Source organism: Podarcis muralis, chromosome 10 (genome assembly GCF_964188315.1).
Source record: "Podarcis muralis chromosome 10, rPodMur119.hap1.1, whole genome shotgun sequence".
NCBI lineage: Eukaryota > Metazoa > Chordata > Lepidosauria > Squamata > Lacertidae > Podarcis > Podarcis muralis.
This window is the reverse complement of record NC_135664.1, coordinates 26791015-26810200: the sequence shown is the minus strand read 5'-3', so window position 1 is coordinate 26810200 and position 19186 is coordinate 26791015. Positions and strand designations below refer to the sequence as shown.

At 38.6% G+C, this 19186-nt stretch overlaps 1 protein-coding gene across 1 annotated transcript in view; it reads right to left on the bottom strand.

The window, feature by feature from the left end:
- Positions 1–7594: 7594 nt before the first annotated feature.
- CNTN1 (contactin 1) overlaps positions 7595–19186 on the bottom strand; it is a 161269-nt gene continuing 149677 nt past the window's right edge. The window contains exons 22-27 of the mRNA XM_028746414.2: positions 18135–18369; positions 15113–15216; positions 14164–14350; positions 13605–13717; positions 11852–12008; positions 7595–10242 (exon numbers count right to left, since the gene is read on the bottom strand). Of these exons, the coding sequence (XP_028602247.1) occupies positions 10163–10242; positions 11852–12008; positions 13605–13717; positions 14164–14350; positions 15113–15216; positions 18135–18369 (876 nt within the window). The 3' untranslated portion in view covers positions 7595–10162. The remainder of the gene's footprint in view (positions 10243–11851; positions 12009–13604; positions 13718–14163; positions 14351–15112; positions 15217–18134; positions 18370–19186) is intronic.

Below are 19186 nucleotides of genomic sequence, written 5' to 3'. Positions count from 1 at the left end.
AGCTAGAGAGCTACTTAAATCATTGCAAGGCTGCAAGCTGTCAAATGACATATTTTTTTTCAGCAGGCATAGATATTTAGAGAATGAAAAATGGCAGTATGTTACATTTTCAGGCAGTTACATTGAGGATTCCTCTGCAAGAAAGATTGGAAAAAATAACACAGTTGTAGTATATTTAAACAGAGGTCTTGAAGGGGAACTGAAATTCCCATGAGAAAATAGGGATTTGGATATTCCCGCACATATGTGGGCAGTGAAACATACCCAGTCTACACCATGAATGAAGACCACTACAGACTACACATTTTTCACTGGAAGTCAATGGCATGAGAGCCATGAAACAATCACCCCAGCCAAGGAAGCATCCTTGCAGTAATAAGGCATAATGGGTCATGTGGTACTCCCATAAAAGGAGTATGTAGTCCAGCTTTCACCAGCCTGGTGCTCTCCAGATATTTTGAAGGACAACTTCCAACAGCCCTAGCCAATGTGCATTCTGTAGTGGGTCACTTTCACTTTCAGGCTAAAGATCATCAGCCTTCCTTCTCCCTTCTCCCTCACTGATAGGTAGGGTGCTCATCCCATATTCTCCTTTTGTTCTCGTTACCAAGATGAGAACATTAGATGTGATGGATTGGGATGATTAAGAGAGGACAATCTAGCATGTGTCTGAAGCTCCCAGTTTAGTCTCATCTCCATTCTCCTAATACAGTGGTACCCTGGGTTAAGTATTTAATTAGTTCCGGAGGTCCATTCTTAACCTGAAACTGTTCTTAACCTGAAGCACCACTTTAGCTAATGGGGCCTCCTGCCGCCGCCGCGCCACCAGAGCACGATTTCTGTTCTCATCCTGAAGCAAAGTTCTTAACCCGAGGTACTATTTCTGGGTTACTGGAGTCTGTAACCTGAAGCGTATGTAACCTGAGGTACCACTGTATAGGGATCCAGCCTTGTTCCTGAATATGGTCAAATCCTGAACCAGGATATATCATAATATTCCCAATAGTGGTTTTTTTCAGCTCCTGTCTGTCAGGAATATCCAACTCCAACAAGAGTATAATCAGAGGGAGTGTAGATGTTCCTTTCAGATTGTGGGTTCCAGAAAGAGGGGAAACAATTGTGAAGTAAATGCAGTGTCCAATTGTGCAACAGTCAATTTTATCATTTGTAACATGTGGTCTGTTTCCATTTTGTGCATGTTGAAATGTATTTTTTCTTGACCAGATAGTTGAACTTAACCAGGCAAAACATATTGCAATTTGTAACAAAGACCAACCTCACTTCTTTTCCAAGTAGACCCATCTGAGGCACTCCTAATACATTTCAATCCCTACCCTTTTCCACTACCACCCTTTTGGCTTTTATAGGAATCTTCAGAGAGTATATCATGACCCATGGGAGTTCTCATAAAACATGCAGAAATCAACTTCTCATTTCAATGTGTTGACTTACAGTTCACACCAAAAGATTCTCAGGTCCATCATCACTCTTGAGTAAACTAAATTACCTTACTTGCAACGGCATTTTTTTTTCTAGTGGTGTAGCTTTTGCCTGTATTTCATCTCTTAATTAATTTCTGATATTTTAAAAGAAATAAATGTTAATGCATAATGTTCATACAATGCCGAGCAAGTCTGAGAATTATTAAAGCACCACAATGCTGCATGTTGCATGTAAAAACACATTTTGTAGCAAAGTTGGCATTCAAAAGATCTGGCCATATTCCAGCTGCCACATCCAAATTATATCTTTATCTGGATGGTGACTAAGACAAGACTTGAATGAGACATCTTTTAATTCTTCTTTATAATGCTCCCAAATAGGCTATTTATTTATGCTGTCAAATTTAGGAAGGTGTAGTTCCAATTAACAAGACACCCATCCTGTGCTCCAGGCAGCAACTATTAAAATTAATGAGCCCATAGCGAAAGGACATGATGGTCTTTGTAGCTACCCTGTTCAATGAGGCTAAGAGGGTGTTTTCCATTTTTGTTGTACTTGTTTTATATGAGTATGAGCAAATCATTGCATTTTTCTTCTTCTTTAGTATATCATCTGTACAAGCTAGTATCTCCTTATTTGTACCATGCATAATATTTAGGAGTCAAGTAAGCATACAGCCTTGGCATAGGCTGTACTTAAGAGATTTGGTCTAGGCATGTTCTTACCAACACCACAAAAATAGCAGTGGTAGCAAATTCCATTGTGATTCATAGCATCAAGTGTGCTACTTCCTTAGCTGAACTGGAAAACAATCAACCATATGAATCATATATAGGAGCAGCCAAATTGTGGAGATAGATTGGGGAGAGTAACCAAGGCATGATCCATATTGTCAAATGTATTTGATGCTATTCAATGTTCTGTCACTGCATGCAAATCAGAGCATAATATATGAGTGTTGCTGGGTAGCTTGAGGAACTTAGATGTACAAGCCAAAGAGTCTATCAAGGCTGCAATCTTTGGCGTTATGGAATAAACATCTTTGATGTTCAGTGGGGCTGATGAGTCACCTTTTTTAAGACAATGGTGCTACTTTGGCTTAACATATAACACAGAAGTCCAGGAAAATTAAAATGTCAAAAGTCGTGCTCAAATTGCATAGCTGCTGCAGCTTTGATGATGACCCTTCAGGAGAGGTTTTCTTTGCGGTAATGCAGATAAAGTTGTAAAGCAACCACAAGGCACTGGGCCAAACTTCATTGGTACAGATGCACTTAAATCTTTCATGAATATGGAAAAGTCAATTGACCATAAATATCTAAGGAGACAGCAAAGTTCACCAGAGACTTGGGTTTTACCTATTGTTTGAAGTTTGTGGGGAGCCCTGCTTATCTGCATGAATACTGCATTCATTTTCACCCAATGGCTTTCGGATTTGGCATTATGTAGCAGAAACAAAATTCTCTGTTTCCTCACATTGATTTTGAGTGCCCTAATCATGTCTCACCAAAACCATATTTATCATCTGCCTTGTGAGAACACTACTGTGATTGACCAAGTACAGACATTTGAAGAGCTAGCTCCTTGGCCAAAGCTGGCCCAGCCATTGGGCAGGGGGAGAACACTGCCTCAGGCAGCAGACGCCCCTCCCCCCCATGGGTTCCCTACTGCCTCTGCCCTTGGTGCTGATTTGGAGCAAGATCACATCCATTTTGGGCAAGATCTTGCCTGAAATCATGTGAGAGTGGAAGATCTCACACAATTTTGGGCAAGATCTCACCCCAAATTGGAGTAATCTTGCCTGAAATGGACACTGATGGTGATGGTTCTTCTCTGCCAGTGGCAGTTGTGGAAGGGTGTGTGACTTACAACTAAAAAGCCTGCAAATGTTGTATTTTTCTCTCTCGTAAATGAGTTGCTCCATTCCTTGATTATTTTGGCTGCTGTTTTCCAGCTCAGCACTATCCCTTTTGAGGTGAGATGACCAGAATTGTACACAATATTCCAAGTGTGGTTGCACCATATATTTGGCTACTGGCATTATGATGATACTGGCTGTTTTATTTTCACTTCCTTTCCTCATGACCCATAGCATGGAATTTGCCTTTTCCCCAGCTGCTGCACACTAGGCAAAAACTTTATTGAGCTACGACCCCAGGATCTCTGCCCTGGTCAGTCACCACCAGTTCAGACCTCATGAGGGTATAAATGTGAAATTAAGGTTCATTTAAACCTCCTCTTCAAAGCCCCTTCTATTAGATTACCAAGAATCACAGCACTATTATCATCAGTTTAGAAACTTAAAGAATGCCATGATGTGCTGGAAGGAGACAAAATGCAAAGCACATCCCAGGAACCTCTTAGCTGATGCCAAGACAGCATCTCTCTGCATCTGAAGGAACAGACCAGACCAGTTATAAGGCAACAATGTTAGCCCTTTTTTAGTTAAAAAAGGGAGAAATTCACCAAGAAGTGCAATAGCTTCTAAGAAAAAACAGAGAAAAGAAACAGCCTGGTAGCCTTAAAATGCCAAGTTGGAGTTTTTAAGAACCATTTGCTTATAGTGAAAATAACAGATCATAAACTACTGTTAAGAACGCCTCTGGGTGGGCTCAAATCCAATTTATCCTTCTTGTGATCCTTTGTAAAAAGGAGAGGGAGAGCATAATAATAAAATGATGAAAAGGATAAAAATTGTGGTTCAATTAACTTCCTTCCTCCTCAATAACTACAAAGGTTGATTCTGTGTTAGTTAATCCAATGGCTGGGCAGAGACTTATATAGACTTGCATACAGATCATCCAAGGAATTAATTTGCCAGGAGGTGTGAAAATGGATTTATCCATTAACTCAGTTCTACAAGAATATCAAAATACCATTTTCAAGAGTAAGCAAGTGGAAGGCAGGAAATCTCACAATAGAAGGTATACAGAATAACTTTACATTAATTCTAACTAAGTCCCTGTGCCAAGACTAGGTCTTTTTAGGAAGGAAAGATTGCCTGTATCACATTGCAGACACGTTTGCACCAATCCCTATTAATCAATCCATCAATTAATAACATTTATGAATTGCTTCCAGTGAAACTTCCCAAAGTGATTTAGCTACATTGCAGCAGGATTGTTGGAAATGAGCTAATCAGATATTGGATTTCATGATTATAATGCTACTGATAACCTAGCTTGCTGAGCACATAAAGGTAAAGGGACCCCTGACCAATAGGTCCAGTTGTGACCGACTCTGGGGTTGCCGCGCTCATCTCGCTTTATTGGCCGAGGGAGCCAGCGTACAGCTTCCGGGTCATGTGGCCAGCATGACTAAGCCACTTCTGGCGAACCAGAGCAGCGCACGGAAACGCCGTTTACCTTCCCACTGGAGCGGTACCTATTTATCTACTTGCACTTTGATGTGCTTTCGAACTGCTAGGTTGGCAGGAACAGGGACCGAGCAACGGGAGCTCACCCCATTGCGGGGATTCAAACCACCAACCTTCTGATAGGCAAACCCTAGGCTCTGTGGTTTAACCCACAGCGCCACCTGCTTCCCTTTGCTGAGCACATAGAAGAGTTCATTTCAAGTTGCTTCCTTTGCACAACTTGCCCTTGGCAACCTAGCCCTATCATCCAATGGCTGATTCTTTTTGTCTACTCTGAATAGCTTCAAAGAGTGAAGGGTTAACCCATGTGAATCATTTTTACAGCTCACAGTTGTAGTGGACTAACAAATAGCACAAGGCAGATTCAGTTTTATTTACTCACGGTAAAATGCAGCTCCTATAAAATATATAGATTTTGCAACTACGCGAAGTCCGGAGTGTGGCAACTTTTCTGCAGTGGCTCCCTGTCTGTGGAATTCTGTCCCCAGGGAGGTTCGCCCAGCGCCTTCATTATACATCTTTAGGTACCGGACAAAAATGTTACTCTTTAACCAGGCCTTTGGCTGATTCACACCCAATGCCCTTTTAATACATGGGGTGGGGTTTTTTTGGGGGGGGGAGTACTGAGTTCTTTTTGTTTTTGTTTTAATTATGTATTTTATGTTTTTATATTGTGATTTTCTCCTGTGAACTGCCCTGAGACCTGCGGGTATAATAACGTACTGATTTGTTGTTTCGGAGGATGTGCTAAATGGGCAATAAATCCATGTGAGAGAAGGGCAGCCTGGACCAGGAAACCAATGCAGTCCCTTGACAACTTCACAATGCTGGGAAGAGCGGTCAAAGCAAGTGTCTGGCAAGAACCAGGATTCACAGGCTATTCAAAGAGGGGAATTCCCTACTTTTCCCAACCAGACTCAAAGTAGAAGTACCGTGTAGTTTTTACATACATAGTAGCAGTTTCCCCCTTAAAATATGAATCAATTTAGGGAGCAGATAATAAATCAAGTAGGCTACTAATTAATAAAAACACTTAAGAGGGATCTCACCAAGGAGTATTAGCCTTGGTCTAATGATAGCATTAAGGTCTTTATGTCACTGGGTTGTTTTTCTTTTGTTGTTGTTGTTTTTCTAGGTAGGACTCTTTGAATTCCTCTTTCATTTCACCCAGTGAGCATTGCAGGAAGGTCTAGTAATTGCTTACAACAACATTGGATTCAATAGCTATTAGAAAGCGGAGTTGCCTACCTGTAGCTGTTACTCTCTGTGCAATCAGTCACATGTAGGTGAGGGCAAGCATGCAGATCACGAACTGGAACCTTCTAGAAGTTTTAGAAGTAACTTAGTAAAGTTTAAACAAAACTGTTCATCACTTCATGACAACAGCTTCAAGTAGAGACTTGCAGAAAGGAAGGGAATACAGAAAACAGCACTCAGGGGATAAATACCAGAACCAAACTGAATGAAAATGATTGTGATGAAGACTAGAGTTGTGCCACATATTTCCTTATTTCACACTGAATTGGAAGTAGGGCTGAACTGAAAATTCACTCTGAACTTTGGGGTCCTTGGGTGGTCAACTTTACTCATTCCTGTCACTTTCTGGCTCTCGTTTTGCAATGGCAACAGCAGGGTTGCTTCTGGTACACTGGCCCTTCTTGACAACCACCATTTTGGTTTCTCCATATGAATGGCACTATCAGTGATGCTACATCATACTTGAGCACCATTTATAGAGATAGTTCTGGGGACGGGGTGATGGTGAAAATGGTAACACTCGCTAGCAGATACAACTTCCTCCCAAGAATGCCTCTCATGTAGTGCCAATGAGGGTATCATTTCCATCTCCCTCCATAAATGTTCCTTTGAATGATTCTATGTGATAACATAGCATTGCTCACGGGTTGTTGTTTTTCAATTTCACTCCTTTTTTCAATTTCAAATTCACATTTGAGTCATGCTAGTGATCCCACCTTCAGGGATCATGTCTGGAACAAGACAGCTTGTGCTACATAGTAGATCTGATTTGGCTGTGTAATGACATCACTGAGGACATACAAAGCCAATCAGAAGTGAAGACAACGCTTCTGAAATATGACACACAGATAATACCAGGTCATGCAGTTAACAGGATGACATTGTGATAATACTTGGCAGATTAAATTCGACTATGCAGTTGTTTCACTGAAGGCCAGCAAAGCCAATTCAGAGTTAGGATAATACTTTCTAAATAGGAAAACACTTTAGAGTAATCACTGGGAAATGGCGGAAGACCAGAAGCACGGGTCTGAGGATATGAAATATGTTAATGAAAACCAGTGAGTTCTTATAGCTCAAGCCAAGTTAAAAAGCCATACAAAGGAGACTGACACTATAGTGTGAATATTTTTTTATATATTTGGTCATTGGGCATATCATTGTATGATTTCTCATCATTGTCTTTCTTTTCACTCAGTAATATTGTTGAAGTCATGATGCAACATTTCAATATTTGCATGTGGATATTTACTTTGATGGAGCAGTATTCAATAACTGTACATTTTTTAAAAAATGCCAATAATTTGAAGTGGTGATATTTTTAAGCGTAATCTGTTAGACCTTTAATTAGAATAAAAAGGGTGTAAACTAATCCATAGATCCAGTGATGACAAAAAAACCCAACAAACTTCTGAAGAACAAAACTTCTTTCTGTGGATTAGGTTCCTCCGATTCTCTTTCATAAACAAATCTATATAACCCTCTGGAAAAGTCAAATGACAATTGTTACATATGGAGTACCATTAATACATTTATTTAATTATAATTTATTTTTTAACCATAAAACGGACAGAGCATGGTCCTGGTCTACTCAATAGGAAAGAAAATGATAAAAAGTAACTTCTAAAAAATCCAAAAATCACCAGTATCAAATAATACCAATATCAATATTGCCTGAAATACAAAGAAACAGCCAATGTGTCTATCTATATAAACTTTAATTAAGAACCTTGCATTGAAAAGCAGATGATACAGTATATAGTTAGCTGTGCTGACAACTGCTGGGAACTTAATGTCTGCATTAAATTTGTACAATTGTGTTGAACAATGTAAATCTGAGATTAGCTAATTAGCATGAAATGATGAAATTTAGCTCACCTGTCTTCCGGATTAAATTAAGTAAAGTGTGCTTTGATTTCCCGAATTCTCTTCATGCAAAATTGATCTGGTTTTGTTCCTTATATCACGTTAGAAACGAAAAGGCAATCATGCAGTTTGGCAAAAGAAAAAAATAATAATTGTGTTTGTAGGTTACAAAAATATGAGTCACACACTGCATAAAAACCAAACCAAATTAAAACATATCACAGAAGGCTTCCAAGGTATTAGTTTCTTATGTATGAAGTCATCTTAGTTTCCTTAAAACAATTACATGATTTATGAAACTCAGCAGTGCTTGTGTAGCTTTTGAAATTCCTCTATAGACAAATTGTCATTTTCACCTGTTTTCTTTTTTAAAAAAAGTTTCAACTTGTAACAAAGAGTCGAAATTAAACTAAAACGGTATTATTGATATATATATATATATATATTCATGAAGGGTCTAGGCTTTTAAAATGTAAATTTACAGTACAAAAAATCATACAAATTAAAGACAGGGTTGGGGGGGAAGTCTATTCTTGCTTCATTTAAATAGTATTAACATGGGCATCTACAGTACCAGTCCTAAAAAGTTAAAGTCTATCTCTAAAGCAGCTAGCAAGGCTGTGCTAATAAAATATGGTCAAAGCTTATAATTCTTGAAGCCTCAGACATTGCACGATTACTTGAGCCAGCTGAATCAGTATGCAGTGGATGGTGTTTGCCCACCCTAGCCCACCCAAATTCACACCAAATTCCCAGCACACCATGAATTCTGAAAGAAATAGGCATTTCTTTTTAACAGCTTTAAATACAGCATAGAAACAGTCAGAACAAAGACATTCTATACCTCTTACGGAAGTCCCGGTTTTGAAAACATAAGTAATACTCAAAGCAGACAGAACAGTTGAGAACTATCTGAATTTTAATAACATCTTTCTATCTCCTGGGATCATTTAATAGGGAAAATCATGTTAGACCTTTACAATTCTTATTTACATCTCTAGGAAGTAGAACAATATTAATTTATTGGAAAATGCAAATCATTCTCCTAATGGTTGGCCTTCCCTAAAGTAAGGCAATATGTGTGTCACAAAAAAATAAATAGGATAACTTTTGTTATTTGCTATTTGTCTTTTCACTGCATATCCGATTTGCTATTATTGTAAATGATTTGAGCTTTTAAAGATCATTTTAAATACTTTTAACTATTTTAATATCGATCCAACTGTGGAATTGCTTTTCAAATTTCCATCATGCCATTATACTGGCTAGTAAAAAATAATTAGACTTTATATAATGTTGGAATTTAAATTCTGAAATTCATGACGGAATTGGAATAATTCAAATTGTGACAGGAACATTTGGATACAATGAAATATTAGAAGTAAATTTGCTCATATAACTATTAATATTACTTACAGCAAAATAAACCTCTATATGACTGCAGAAATTCACACTTGGCTTGACTAGCATTATTTCTAAAAGACCGTGTCGATTTTAAATATCATTTTAAAATTAAGGTGCGGGAATATCCTTTACTGTAAATACTCGTACGAACTCCAAATCCATCTAAAATAAGATTCATCGCTATTGAACTTGGATTTCAGTGTTCTTCACCCACATTCAGTCACTTCAAGAAGAAAAGCGTTTAAAAAAATGAGTGCAATGTTTTTGCTTTGACTGTGTCTCTAAAAACCTGAAAAGTCATAATTGATAGGGGCCATTCAAAAATATGCAGTACACAAAACAGATAGGATAGTACGGACAGACGTAGTTACTCCTACATATACCACATACAATCAACATTTCAATCTCTATTATGTTTTCACGATTTGTTATTAAAGTTAAAGCACCTATGTGTGGTGATTTTACTTTTACTGTACAGCCTATGTTATTGGATTTTAACACTGTAACTTGCCCCATTGGACCGAATCATGCAACTGCCGCAGATCAGCACAAGTGTTTTATAAGGCATAACTGGAACAAGTTAAAAATCATTCCTCAAACTTTCAAAAGTTGAGTTGCTTGATGAAGGAGTTCCTGCCTCAGTCTTTTTTCTTCTTCTGAAATCCATGATTAAGTCAGGAGGATAATTTTCTTGAAAGTGTAATTTATTTGGCTTAGGATAGTGCCACAGGAATAATAATAAAAAAAAGAATTGAGATCCTCTCAGGTTGGAAGGTCCTTTGAACTCAGTTGAGGACATGTTAAATCCAGCTACATTCAGAATTCCAGGTAGGCAAGGATGCCAATAGCAGACAGCAATAAACCAAGACAACTGGGCGATATTCCAGCAGCAATTCCTGTAAATGAAACAGATTTGGCTTTTGTTAAGGGATAGCCATTATATTATATGCAAAACAAAATGGGATGCTCATCCAAATTCTTGACAAATATTTTCTGAAGCAATCAAGGTTGTGATCCAAAGTGAGGGTGTGGATTGATTTAATAACAAATTTAAAAAATAGAATGAATGGGAACAATTTGTTCATAAATTACTAATGAAGAAATCAATGCCATGTATGAATGCCAGAACTGTCCTATTTTTTGTTGTTCATTCTGAACTAATTCAGAGCCACTTTAGATTACATTTACATTACATTGCAATTAGATGGCATGTACATTATTTAGGTGGCAATCTGATACACATGGTGGAATTGATGTCCAGGGAAAATTTCCGAAAGGTGGTGCAAGCTCAACAACCTTTGGGGTGTCCTGGTTTTTACTTTTTGAAATATGGCAACCCTTACTATAGGATTACACTGTTAGTTGCCAATAATATAGAGATACTTCTCTCTCTCTCTCTCTCTCTCTCTCTCTCTCTCTCTCTCTCTCTCTCATTTGGCAACTTCGATTCTTTTGGGGAGAAGTTGAATACCTGAAATTTTAAGAGCAATTAGATGGAAAGGAAGGTAGGGGAGTAATAGTTGGAAGGCAACAGGAAATAAAAAAATGAGTGGAAGTAATGAAAATGAATTAAATGATAAGGAAAAAAACAGCTATTTTAACCTTGATAAATATCCAAATGAGTTTTTAAACTGTGGTTGTTGAAAGAAGCAGAGACATCATTGAGGTGGACCAAAACCACATCCACACTTCTGATTTCACATGCCATTGTACTACATGTGAGTAACGCATAGGGCTAGGCATTGCTTAAATACCTAACAGGCAGCCAATATTGGTGCCAGTAGGAGCTTTCTCCCTAAAGGTCCTAGGCATATGTTGGGTCTGTGTCTCCTGTCAAGTCTCAGTGCAGGGAGTGAAGATATAAGCCTTCTCTTCCTGCACATTGCCTTTACAGTGAGAATTGAGCTCCCCAACCACTGTAATTTGTTAAGGGGCCCCTGAGTGCATGCAGAAACAACCTGCAAGCAGGAGGTCCTGTGTTGGATTTTCTTTACAGATGCTTTCCATGCATATTGAGTAGCAGAGTTAGAAAGAACCCAAAAACCACAGGATTAAGCGAAAGGGAACCTGACTTGTTCACAAGCTCACTGTAAGAGACTGTAGTGATTAAAGAAAACCAAGGGGCACATTCCAACTTATATAGAGAGTACAGCCTGTGCCACAGGACAGTTGAGTCAAGAGTAATCTTGTTTAGTTATTTATTTACTGGATATAATCCTTTTTTTAAGTATTAAAGGGACTGAGTAGAGGCTATGCAGTTTCCCAGCCTTGATAATAGTTCAGTTCCATTCCCTTATATGTTATTCTGCTACTTAATGGGGAAAAGGGTAAATGTAAAAAATCTGAAAACCAAGATCCGAACTTGATTCTAATGCAACCTATTTCTGTATACTGATGAATTGTTGTTAGTATTTGTTCTGGAACAATTGTACTACAATGGCATGCACCTCGCAGAAAAATAACAATTTTGAAATATAATTCAGGTGTATTTTAAAATCTACATACCTGGAATTTTTACTTGAGCTACTTCTCCATCTCCCCCTTCGCTGTGCACCCGAACTTCAACAACATATTGACCTTTAACAGGGGCTGGAACTTCTATATAATGTTTGCCAGTACTAAACAGTGTGCCATTAAACTGGCCATCTGGTCTATACAGCACCTTTCAGGGACAAAATATGACACGGTACAGGATGTAACTCCAGAGAATAAATAAAATGACAAAAAGGCAAGCTGTATCTTATTCTAGTAAAAGGATTAAAGAAATAGCTATAAAATGAACATTTTTTCCCCAATTCAACCGTAGAAAAATTAAATGCTGAAACACGTAAAATAATTGACCTGATCCCCAGTTTTAACTATTATAGGTTTTTAGGTCAAACTAGATGTAATGTCAGGAGATCTATGATAGGCTTTGTGTGTGGTTTTTAAGAACAGCAGATGCAAACACATGTGTGAGAGACCATGTTTGTTTTACGAGTAGGAGAGTTTTGGGTCAGAGCTGCAGTGCAGAATCAGGATCTTCTTAATATTCTTCCATCTGAGTCATGGTTTTCAAATCCTGCTGCTGGAGCTGCTATTTGCCTCTGATGGGAAAACTTACATGACGTAAGGGGAATGGTTTAAAAAGCCTTCTCTGCACCATGAAGGTTTAAAGAAGAAATTCAACTTTAGCTAATCCAACCAGTCCAAAATTCATAACATATTATGAAGAAATGTGAGATAAATAAATATGAATGCTTTCATAAACAAGCATGATTTTCAGTCAAGATATATACCTTTAAGGTATATTCGAAGCAATACTTTTTAAAAAATGAACAAAAACGGAACAAATCTTGGGCTCCTGGTGAGAGGGTATTGGCAAATTACCCCCACACTACAGGAATGTGTGCTTAAATGTTTTTTGTTGCTTGTATTCTGGAGGTCAATACAGATGGAAATGGGTTGAGATTCATGGGAACTGGAGATGATTACTAGCTCCACTCAACACAGAGTGAAAAGAGATGTTCCAGCAGGACAACCAATCTTTGGCTTCCTTCTTACTGCCTTCATCATGGGTAAGTAAGTAGTAAGTAGTAAGCACTGGTGGTAGTGACACGAGACAGTTTCCAGAAGCTGGAGAGCCACTTCCACACCTGCCTCATCTGAGCAATAACTGAGAAGAAATCGGGACTGGTTCTCCATATCCTCCATGGATCACCTCTTTTTCTATGCTTCATGGACTGTGGTTCCTGATTCTTGCTTTTAGCTGGGAAAGCAAGTGTCCTAAGATACCCCAAGTCATCACCACCTTAACTGATGTCCAGAAGAGTCTACTCCACCCTTTTTAGTCACTGAAAAAAAAGGCAGCACGGTTTCTATGCCTGCCTTGGTAATGAGTGCACAAATCACAATACAGGGTTGTGTTTTTGGCCATGGTTGATTTGCACACCTGTTTGAATGAGAAGAACTGTGGGGTAGAGAGATATGTACTTCTGAATTATGTAGCTTGTTTTCATATCATGCCAAGACTCATGCTCAGATAACAGTTTCTAGGAGTATGTAGACAGCATAACTAGCAAGGTAATATTGAAGTCAGTTTCAGGAGTTTTACTGAAGTATTCATATTAGCCTAACCAAGGTTAGCTGTTTATACATTCTGTTGTTGCTCCTTGAAGGTGTAGAATCTGATTGTAAGTCAATTAATAGACAAGTGAAGTGATAAACCATATTTGCTAAATTACACAATGAGGGCAAAGCATCTCAATACAGATCTTACTTTATATCCTTTCACAGTAGATTCATTGGACTGTGACTTGACATGGTCCCATGTTATGATGTACTTCGAACCAGATCTTACAGAACTGATAATTCTTGGTCGCTGCCTTGGAGCTGGAAAATATTACATGACCTTTATTTCTGGTGCGTACAGGAAGATATGCCCCCCCCCCGTCACACACACACCATGAGAAAGTTACAGAGCAATCCAACTCCCTTATCCCCTGTTCTGGAATGGGTTTGGATGAGGTCGTGGTGTGCCTTCGCTCAGCCATGTGCAGGTGAGCTCCATTGGAAGTCCCACTGGTGAGAGTGTTCCAATGTGGCCGGCTGAATGGCTGGCAGAAGCTAATGCTGGGGTTATCATCACTGATAGTAGCCAATGGAAACCCCCGAAGAAAGCACAGAAATCCCTGATATCTTTTGGGGTGGAGCTAGGCTGGCATAGAATCTGCTGGGTTCCAAACCACTTGTGCTGCTGTCGTGTTGCAGCATTGATCCAGGCCTCTTTGCCTGGATAACAGAAAGTAGGAAATCAGCAAATGAACCACTTTACTTACGTGCTTTTTCTGTAATGAAAGCCAAACGGTTACTGGGAGGTCCAACGCCTGCAAAGTTGAAAGCTGCCACATCTGCGTAGTAGTGTGTGTCAGGCTTCAGGTTTTCCAACCTCACTGAAAAATTCTGACTGCTCACTTGTACTTTATTTGCTTCTATTTCTCTCCCACGACTGGGCCAGTAGCGGATCTGTAAACATGAGACATGTGTTTATCTGAGAACAAGAATGTGCTCGTCGTTTGACTGCCACTTGTTCCTAAAGCAATGATACATAAGGTCTGCAAACAGAAGAGCTCTCTGATTCCAGCTCAAATTTTGCAACAAAAGACACTGGTTCAGTTCTGGCAGTGCTCTGTGCATTTGGAAACATGTGCAGTGGCAAACTTTACTTAGCATAAGACTTTCGAACAAGAATTAGAAACTGGATAGCAGAGCAAGATATAGTTAGACCTATACAGGAAATAGGAAATGAGAAGAGTGGAGGGATGAGACAGTAGACTCATTTCAACAATTAAACTTGCTTTCTTTCTTTTTTAAATTCAAAAGCTGTTTGTTTTTGCTTTTTTGTTAATTACTACTACCATGCAGAGGAGGAAAGCCCAGCTTGTAAGTTGACTGCATTATGAAGAGGGATTCTAAACTAGTCCTCCTAGTTCAGACTAGAAACTGGAGAAACCTCCCCTTCAAAATGGTAACAGAGAACAGCAACAGGACACCAATAAGCAATGGCCCAATGTTTTCAAAGTCCACAATGCATTCAACCAAGGGTTGCCAACCCTTTTTGGACCACTGAACTCATTTTTAATTTTGAGAGAGTGCAGTCGCAAAATAGCTGCTATTCTGTGTGTGACATAATACAAAATGGCTTCCACGGGGAGTATGGCAAAACACAGAATTATAGAGATGGTTCATTTTATATACTTTAATTAATAATAAATATTTTTAGCTCACCTCATACCCTGTAATAGCTGGACTAAGAATATGCTGCCATGAAACAGAGGCTTCTGTGGATGATCTGACTCTTACTTTCACATTTCTAGGTCTTTCAACAGGAGCTAGAAAAATGAGTAATACAATTCACTTCAAATGCTACAAGTGAGATATTCTACAAGCAATTCCTTGATTTACAATGAACTTGTAGCTACTTTGGCAGCTCTAAAGACCAACTGATTTAGAAGGTTGTAGCCGGAATCTCCATTAATGCATTGTTCTCAAAGGCAGCAGTGTGATAAACCTGGGATTGCCAACTTGTTTGGGACCAATGGACAATTTTTGAATTTTGATCAAGTGCTGGGTGCATGAATCACAAAGCAGCTGCTATTGGGGGAGGCAGTTGTCAAAATACGAAGTGGCTGCCAAGCCATAATGCAAAATGAGAAAGAAAGTCGCCGCCGACAACCTCATGATTACCCTTGGAAGTCACCTATGTCCTGCTGATAAAGATTGTGGATTTTACACACACACACACACACACACACACACACACACACACACACACACAGCGGCCACCTAATACCAACAGGGATCAATTCTCACTACCAGGAAAAATATCAGAGGTTAGTCACCCCTAACTTATATTGATGGTCCCTCCCCAATGGAATCAGCACCCTCCAAGCTTTACAAAATAGAAAATACTGCTGCTATTACTGCTGCTGCTGCTGCTGCTGCTGCTGCTAAGCAGCTCCTGCCATAGTTTTGCATCAGCTTTTATAATTCTGTCAGTGTTTAACTGATGTTTTAAATTTGTTTTTACTTAAATGATCTGTCCTGGGGGGTTCGAAAGGCAGCTAACTAATTTTTGCAAATCACTGAATCGAAAAACAAACACAAACAAACGCACAAACAACATATAAACTTTACAGAAGTTCTTCATTAATGCAGATAAGATTGTAGGATGTCGTGGTACTTTCAGCATATAGCATCTGAGGCATAGTGCTTAGAATACACCCTTAGACACAGATGCAAAGGTATCTGAATATACAACTTCCAGGCTGTCTTTCTGGCTGGATATGCACACAAACACTTGACATGTCCTCTATCACATTGCTTTGCAGACAGAATAAATACAGACATATAGTTTTGAACGTATGACCCTGAATGTTTCAGTAATAAACATTATCTTGTATATTTATTTAAGCGTAGGTGAAAAAAATCATGATTAATTTATATAAGCAGTCAGATTTGTGAAAAGAAGACACACAGGACAGTCTACTGTCTACATAAGATTTAATTTTTTGAGCACAGATCACTTCTGTTTTGAGGATTCTTAGCAACAAGTTGCAACAGAAAAGGCGCTGCTGCCTAAGCTCAGGAAACCTTTCATATATTTAATCTTCTAACTGGGCACCCAGTCAACTATACATCAAAACAGTCAGTGTTCAGGGAAAAACAGTTACATATCTGTTGAAGGGCATCGAACAAAACCTAACCATCCTGTATGGAACGTTATTTTTTTAAAATTAGCATTCACTGAGTGACAGCTACTAAAACAAATTCATAATTTTAATCAATTATGCACAGTTGCAAAGGCATGGCCCCCGTTACTAAAAACTAAGGCAGTCTGCCAGAAAAATGGTTTTTCACATGGTGATTACAGTCAGCGACTGGTGGCCTGATGGTCTGAAGCTTTTGAAGCATGCTTTCTTTCTTCAGGATCTTCTTTCGAAGTCACAGGATTATCAGAAGAACACAAAATTTTCTGAGTTCAATTTTTGCAAAGAGTTAATGTCAACTCCACAAAGTCATTCTTGGAACTTTCAGAACTTGAAGTACCCTGTTCAGATAACTACATGTAGTCTATAATCCTAGGAACCTTCATCTGGTTTGGGGGGGGGGGGCGGCATAACTTTTTGTTCCCGTCTTTCCAAAATATCCTGCAAGTATACATATAAAAGATTGGACCTTGATTTATGTGTACAAATCCTCCAATTCCATGTGTCATTTTATGCTTTTATTTTATTGGTTTTTAGGCTGCATTTTTTGTTTTAACGGATAATGTTTCTATATTATACATAGTCTATACAGCTTAGGGTTTATAAATTCTTTTAAATAAATAAAATAAAATAAAATAAAGTGAAGTCACCCTTCATCTCTCTCTCTCTCTCTCTCTCTCTCTCTCTCTCTCTCTCTCTCTCTCTCTCTCTCCGCTGAGGTCTTTGTGGAATTCACATTAACTGTCTGTAAAATTTGTACCGGAAATTGTCAATCTTTAGGTGCATGGAGAAAAATTCGTCAATACAGGGAGCTCACTTATATTTCTAGCACAGTTGCAGATTCCAAAAGAGCGGCTCTTCACATATTAATAATGTAGGGCTGTTAATCGACTAAACCTTTTAATCTTCTATCCTGAAATAGATAAGCCTTTGATCTGATCCAGCAGTGCTATTTTTATGTTTTTATGTTATGTTCTTATCTTATAGTCTCTTAGCTTTCCAGGGACAATCACATGTGTGGAATTATATATACTTTTGGCTGGATAGGCACTTTGTCGTAGTTAGAGAAGATGCAATGCAATCAAAGGGACTAAACTGAAGTAAACTGAACTTTAAGGATGATGGTGTCTGGACCCGACCCTTAAGTTTTCCAAAAACAGAACAGCAATTGTTCGATATATAAATTAGAATGAGGCTTATTAAGGGTTGAAAGATTAAGAAAATGTGATTTTAAAAGCATTTTGATGTCACAAATTTCAGGTAAAGTCACTGTTGTGATAAACTTTTGAAGAAATGTATTAATAGAAATGAATGATTTTTTTACCTAAAACAATGCTTTACTTAGATATAATCAAATTGTCATAGTGCTAAAAACAAACAAACAAACAAATTACATGTTGCCAGTTAATTATCCAAAATGAGTATTCTGCTTGAATTTACGAAGTATCTTGCATGAAAATGGAACCATGATCTCTTAAGTCTGAGATTGTATTGATACCAACTCAGTTCCCTGCTTCCCCTACTCTATTATTTCTACTTACCATCGTCTGCTGAATAAATGATAGCAGTGAGGCTAAATGGTCCTTCTCCTTTGTTATTAAATGCTTTCACTTTTACTTGATATTTTGATGCAGGGATCATGGATTCATCTTTATGGACATACCGACCAGTGTCAGGCTGAGGAACTATAACCTTTTTCCACACAACTTGATCAAAGGGCTTGAAGGCTACTACGTATCCAAAATTATTACCAAAGTGATATTCTCGTGGTAAAGGCTATAAAAAAAAGACAAAAGGTTGAGAATTATTTTTTGGACAAAGGAGAACTCACGAGCAAAATGCTATCAGGTCCTAACAGGAGGGTTCCAGTACAAGGTTTCAGCTAGCCTGAAACAGTTCAGAGCACGAGAGAAATCAGATTATTTCAGGAGGAGGAAACCAAAAAGTACTTTCTCCCACTTGTCCATATTGTGCTAAAGAACTCATATTCAGGGCTGGTTGCCAGAGCCCTGTGTGCTTTATTTTATGGGTTTTAAATTGGGTTTTTTTTTACCCACCCTTCATTGCAACAGTACTATCAGAGTGGAGTGCGTAAAAGTTTAAAACAAAATATATAATACAATTTTACCATAAATATACCTTTTTTCCACTCAACCAGGTGCTGAAACATTAGTAACACCCACTAAACACTTGAGGGAAAACATGGTCTTCAGTGGGCCCTTAAAACTGATAGGAATTGAGGCCAGTCTTAACTCGGAGGTCTTGGGTGCCTCTCAAGATTAGGTCCGGGATCATTGCTCCTCTGATGGGTTTCGGTGCCAAGTGTTCTAAGCTATAACCATTTAGGGTATCAATAAATGCTACCTCTTTGTCATGACTGGAACGCATATTTAGCCAAGTCTATGTGAGGGTAGTTGAAGTCACCCATTACTACATATCCTCTTTTGGATGCCTCCTTGATTTCATTCTTCATCTCAAGATCTCCCTAAGCCTTTTGATCAGGAAGGTGACAGCACAATGCATCCTCAGTACTAATTTACTCTTGGGGCTTGGGTACCACCACCCACAGTGATTCAGTGGAGGAGTTTTCCCC